Source organism: Pholcus phalangioides, unplaced genomic scaffold (assembly GCF_987345545.1).
Source record: "Pholcus phalangioides strain wild (caught in Gottingen) unplaced genomic scaffold, Ppha-v1.0 ptg000022l_1, whole genome shotgun sequence".
NCBI classification, from domain to species: Eukaryota; Metazoa; Arthropoda; class Arachnida; order Araneae; family Pholcidae; genus Pholcus; species Pholcus phalangioides.
Genome location: NW_028301615.1, coordinates 23,863,244 through 23,869,809, shown reverse-complemented (window position 1 = coordinate 23,869,809; position 6,566 = coordinate 23,863,244). Strand labels below are relative to the sequence as shown.

At 41.4% G+C, this 6,566-nt stretch overlaps 1 protein-coding gene across 1 annotated transcript; it reads right to left on the bottom strand.

The window, feature by feature from the left end:
- Window positions 1-705: 705 nt before the first annotated feature.
- On the bottom strand, window positions 706-1,470 carry LOC149070030 (uncharacterized). Its single transcript, XM_089249264.1, has one exon. The coding sequence runs from the start codon at window positions 1,468-1,470 to the stop codon at window positions 706-708; it is 765 nt and encodes a 254-aa protein (XP_089105390.1).
- Between the last annotated feature and the right edge of the window lie 5,096 nt (window positions 1,471-6,566).

The window sequence follows — 6,566 nt, the reverse complement described above, 5'->3', positions numbered from 1 at the left end:
TATGAGGAATGGGATATCTGTCTGGTGTGGTGATCTTATTTAGCTGACGGTAATCACCGCAGATACGCCACGCACCATTAGGTTTCTTGACCATATGAATTGGACTGGCCCATGCACTGTTTGATGGCCGGCATAATCCTTGTTTTTGCATGTCCAGAAATTGCTTTTTTGCGCAAGATAACTTTTCTGGAGAGAGACGGCGAGCTTTAGCAAAAATTGGCCTACCTGTTGTCTCGATGATATGCTCACAGCATGGTTTGGAGTTCAGCGAATATTTGCTGAGCAGGCTTTGATAAGTTGAGTCACCGTCGAAAAGTTTGATTGAGTGCACTTCTGACTTCTTTAGTTGACATTTTGCAGTAAGTTTCGTCCTCATGTCGAGGAGGCATCGTCGTCGTAAGTCCGGAAGCAAATTGAAGTTATACAAGAAATCGGCTCCAAGAATCGGTTTCGGTACCGCGGCCAAGAGGAAAGTCCACCGGAAGACTCTGCTGAGTTGAAAATCTAAAGTGACTGTTCGCTCACCATAGACGTTTATTGGAGACGAATTTGCAGCGGAAAGTTGGAGAAGTGGTTGACGTTTGTCAGTGCTGCATGCTGGGAGTATTGAAACGTCAGATCCAGTGTCTACAAGGAATGAAATGTTGGTGCTTCGATCGGCTACGAATAAGCGACGAGATGTCGTTGGCAGGGAGCATGTCGCTACTACTCTCCGCCTTCGTCGTTTTTTATAAACCTGCATGGTGAAGTGCACCTTCTGGCTTGATTGCCAAATGTCTTATGGTACCAACAAAATTGCCTATCCGGCAACGTAGGTGGTGATGTTGATCTCTTTGAACGGGAGAAACGCGAGCGCGAAACACTACGGGAACGCACACGCAAAACTGTTTTCAGTTCGCGGCGTAGTTGGGCAATCTCTTCTTGGAGTTGTGCGATCGTGTCCGACTGTTGACTTTTGTTCACGGCGTCTACATGAGGTGGGCTTGCTTCTTGGATCTTGTCGGCCAGCTCAGCCGTTTTGTCAAGGGTTAGTGGGCTCACGACAGCGAGTATAGATCGAGTAGATTTGGGTAGTTGTTGCAGGAAGAGTTCTGTCAATAGTTCGTCCGAAACGCTGAGAGATTCCGCTCTTCGTTTTAATTCACGGAGAATGTCAGACGGTTTCCGATCTCCTAATGGCTCACAAGCGAGAAGTTTCTTAAGCTGTGTAGACGAGGATTCACTGCAACGTACGACTAGTTCGTGCTTTAGTTTTTCGTATGGCTCCGAAGTTGGCGGGTTCATGAGAATGTCTCGTACTAGAGATGCGTTATCTGGAGGAAGATTTGCAACGATGTAGTTGTATTTTGTTTTTGACTCTGTTATCGGTTTCGGAGCGGCTAACTCGAAAGTGCTTTCACACATCACGAACCATAACGATACATCACGCACGTTGAATGGCGGTATAACTACGGCACTCACCTCTGCCATGGTGGTTTCTTTTGCTTCACGTCCGATGTCGCCAATCTTTAGTTGATATATTTACACTTTATTTACAACGGATAATATTTACATAATACGAACGGGGATGCTGGTAGAGGAAAATGTGGCCCGTGCATGATGAGACGCAGACACGCGCGTCGGTGAGTGAGACAACATCAACCATCAACAAACCGAGCCAGACGCCTTTGACTCCCGATTTCTGTTGTGATGCCACCAGCAGAAAATAGACTAATAATTATACAAGCTGGGAAGATACGCCAGCGCCATCGTGTGGACAGCACTACAAGTGTCTGGCATTGTTGTTAGATCGGTTACTGCTGCTACAATGGCAGGTTATCGACATTTAAGTGAGTTTGAACGTGGTGTTATAATCGGCGCACGAGAGATGGGACATAGCATCTCCGAGGTAGCGATGAAATTTGGATTTTCACGTACGACAATTTCACGAGTGTACCGTGAATATCGGGAATCCGGTAAAAAATTAAATCTACGACATCGCTGCGGCCAGAAAAAGATCATGCAAGAACGGGACCAACGACGACTGACGAGAATCATTAAACGTGACAGACGTGCAACCCTTCCGCAAATTGCTGCGGATTTCAATGCTGGGCCATCAACAAGTGTCAGCGTGCGAACCATTCAACGAAACATCATCAATATGGGCTTTCAGAGCCGAAGGCCCACTTGTGTACCCTTGATGACTGCACGACACAAAGCTTCACGCCTCGCCTGGGCCCGACAACACCGACATTGGACTGTTGAGGACTGGAAACACGTTGCCTGGTCTGACGAGTCTCGGTTCCAATCGCTTCGAGCTGATGGACGTGTACGGGTATGGAGACAACCTCATGAATCCATGGACCCTACATGTCAACAAAGGACTGTTCAAGCTGGTGGAGGCTCTGTGATGGTATGGGGCGTGTGCAGTTGGCGTGATATGGGATCCCTGATACGTCTAGATACGACTCTGACAGGTGACAGGTACGTAAGCATCCTGTCTTATCCCCTGCACCCATTCATGTCCATTGTGCATTCCGACGGACTTGGACAATTTCACAGGACAATGCGACACCCCACACGTCTAGGATTGCTACAAAGTGGCTCCATGAACACTCTTCTGACTTTAGACACTTCCGCTGGCCACTTAAATCCCCAGACATGAACATTATTGAACATATCTGGGATGCCTTGCAACGTGCTGTTCAGAAGAGATCTCCACCCCCCCCCCTCTTACTCCTACGGATTTATGGACAGCCCTGCAAGATTCATGGTGTCAATTACCTCCGGCACTACTTCAGACATTAGTCGAGTCCATGCCACGTCGCGTTGCGGCACTTCTGCGTGTTCGCGGGGGCCCTACACGATATTAGGCAGGTTCACTAGTTTTTATGGCTCTTCAGTGTATTTGTCAAGTATAGAGGGGTCCTGGATCTCTTTTATAAAATTCATTCCGCAGTGATCAAAAATGTTCCAGATTGATATGAGGCAAATCACCAGAAAAATATAAAAAACCCTCAAGAATATAAAACAATATTGATATGATATAAAAATGGGAGAATGTTTTTCTACCTTTACTGTAACTTAGAACAAACGTGAAGAAAAATTATTTTTCCTGGAATAGGAATAAACCAATTTTACACTAGATTTTTTCCCTCTTTATTCGTCTATACTTTTGCCAAGCTTTGGCTTCGGAAAATCTTGTGTTATTTGCAGAAGGAAATGGAGGATATAATAGCTTCGGTCCTCCGCGGTTTTTGAATGAATTTAAAATATTCTTTATCGAACGTCTGTGGATACGATTTGTTTTTACGTGGAGTTTTGGACCACCCTGTGTGTGTGTGTGTGTGTGAAAAACCCCAAATACATACAGTGTCCATCGCTTAATGTGATCACATCGAGACACGGGGTTTACGATAGTGAATCCTATATCCGAAATAAATTGAAAAGTGAACGGGATGTCCATACGTCCCGCTCTATCGAACGGAACATACAAAAACGGGACAATGCGATTCTTTTCTACCGAAAAGGTTGCAAAATCGTGCCGTTTCTTTTTTTCCATGTTGTTTAAACCGGATATATTTACTTTCAGCTAAAATTTATTCTGTGTTTATTATGATTATTCAGTAGTTATGAGGAGTTTAAATGTCTGTGTGTGAAATTGTGAAATGCCTGTCTAATATATTTTACAAATTGCGATTTTTTTTCTTAATGTACGGTATTTTACATAGATCTCCTGAGAAAGTTAGCCGTGCAACTGTGAAACTGAAAGAAACTTACAAAGCACTGAATGAATAGGCTGGCCATATTTCCTCGAGAGAAATACGGGAAATTGCGATTCCAAATACGGGAAAATACGAGACATCACCAATTATCGCCAAAAGTGACGCCAAAACCGAACAAAGTTGCCAAATATTGCTGAAGTTGGGGAAGAGTCACAATGGTGGGAAATGAAGAATTCTGCAAATTGCAGTGGATTAAAATGAATTCCCCGAAAAAAAAAAAAAAAGTTCACTAACACCGAGATTTACATTCTTATTTATAGTTGTAGTTATTATAACATAATTTACGAGTTGAAAAATAATTTCAATCTGATTTCAAAAAATAATAAATATTCAAGTAGCCTTCGTGTAAAATATGGGAAAAACCGGGACACTTTTGCTAAAAAGTCGGGACGGCCAAAAAAAACCAGAAAATACTGGGACTGTCCCGGGAAATACGGGACATATGGTCGTCCTATGAATGAAGATCTTTATTCACATTACATGTCTCCACTACATGTCTCCTACATTGTCTATGAGATTGATAAAGATAACTTACGGGGAGAAAGGGATGTAATTAATGTGTCCTTTTAGGTTCGAAATGCACAAAAAAAAAAAAAAAAATAAATAAATAAAAATAGATAACATAAACGAAAGTCAAGATAACTGCAAACCGTACATATTTCCACTGATCGCGCGCTGGCCAAATGTGGCCCTCGCAGCCATCTGATGTGGCACGTGACCTCAAATTGAATTTTGTAAAAATGGCCTTAAGTTCCTTAACTGACCAAAGCACATTCCCAAACCACTTCAGTGACCACCAGCACATTTCCAGGTCATTTAAATGAATCAACCCACTTTTGCAGATCATTTAAGAGACCCCGCGGTGCATTTCCAGACCAGTTTAGTGACGTACGAGTCATTTGCGATCACTAAGTTGACCCGGGGCATATTCATAAAGTACTACTTGAGTAATCCGCAACACACACAATCTCAGGCCCCACTTAAGTTATCCTCCGCACATTCCCAGATACATTTAGTGACCCGCGGCACATTTACAGATTACTGAAGTGACACGGGGTGCTGTTTCAGATCACTTTATTTGCCTGTAACACGTTTGCGAACTAATGAAATGGTCAGCACTCTCTAAAAGGTTGAGCATTCTTGCTGTCAACGAATTTTTCCCCCCCATGCTATGATGCTGTTCCGTACTTTGCGAAAGAGATAACAATATCGAGTCGAGAGAGTTCGATACCCGATTCATTCTTGTCAGAAACTTTCCTGACACAGGGTTACAGCAGAAACACCGAGTCTCACAGCGAGGGTTTGACGCACCAACCTCTCGGTGAGTATAATATAGGCTTTCGTTCGGGATCGGCAATAAATTGTAGGTCTCGGTCTAATTAGCCCCCCGTATGCAAAAACTGACCGCGGTGTAACAAAAATGATCAAATGATAACAATATCCGAATGATAATATTATTTATGCCTTTAATGATCGGCGTATACCGTATAACGGCAACTTTTCTATGGTATTTTGAGAATGATGTAAAGTTTGTATTCCGGGAATATATTCGAATTTGCTTAAAAGCATTAAAATCACTTTCCGTATGAAAAGAACCGGAAAACCGCCGCTTTATACATAACTCGAACACTGAACAGCTCCGGAGAAAAACCAAGCATTTATCATCATTAAAGTCATCTAAAAACACATGAGCATGTTTGCTTCGGAGAATCTTCGGAAAATGCATACAAAACGGCATCTATAATTTACAATTCCATTCTCCAATATTCTATTCCGAACATTTCTGGAATACGTGTGGGAGAAAAATAACGAAGAGTAACAACCATATTGCTTTATGATATAAAAATAAGAGTTTTCTCACTGTAGCTTAGAACGAACTTAAAAAAAATGAATGCTTTTTTTCCCCTGAAATAGGAATAAACAATTTTTACCATATGTAAAGAGTGTTTTTCCCACTTTATTCTCGTTCTGGAGATATTGTCTATACTTTCGCCACAAGCTTTGTCTTAGAAAAATCTTGTGTTATTTGCAGAAAGTAACAGAGAATATATAAAAGCCTCGGTCCTCCGGTTTTTGAAGCACTTTGTAACATTCCTTATCGACGTCTATGAGAGGCAACGTATGGATAGAATTTGTTTTCACGTAAAGTTATGGTCCACCCTGTGTATGTAAAAAAAAATCGAAATGTAATAGCGATTTTTCTATACGTATTTTATGAAGAAAATATATCCGTACTTTTTTAAAATCTTTAAGAACACTTTCCGTATAAAAGAACCGAAAGATAGCCGCTTTACACAACTCGAACACTGAACACCTCCGGAGAAAAACCAAACATTTATCATTACTCACCTACCTCCATAATGGAATCGGGCTTAGCTCAGCTCCGTGGGCATTTAATTTTTCTTACATAACCTAGTTTAAATTTAAAGAAAATAAAAAATATATAATTTTCAGAAAAAAAATTGTTGCAATTTAAGATATTTAATAAAAAAACCGTCTCTGAAAAAAAACTTACAAATTAATACGCATAAAAGTAAGAGCAAATGCGCATGCTAATGTAAAAAAAAGAAAAATGAGGGAGAGAAAAATATGAGCGAAAATAATGTAAATAAAGCAATTGTTGCCATTCATGTAGAAGAAATATTGTTTTTTTGATACTTAGTAGTAGTTGTCAAATTTCTACTTCACGTTGATTGGTCAAAGGACGAACTGAACCGGAGAGCCGAACTGAACGAACTGAAAGACCGGTTTTATCTCCGTAACCCGTCACGTGATCCTAAGGACAATGGCTAAGGAGAAGGG

Bases quoted from the DNA above. Each gene is read 5' to 3' on its own strand.
- LOC149070030 (XM_089249264.1), bottom strand. From the start codon at position 1,470: ATGGCAGAGGTGAGTGCCGTAGTTATACCGCCATTCAACGTGCGTGAT.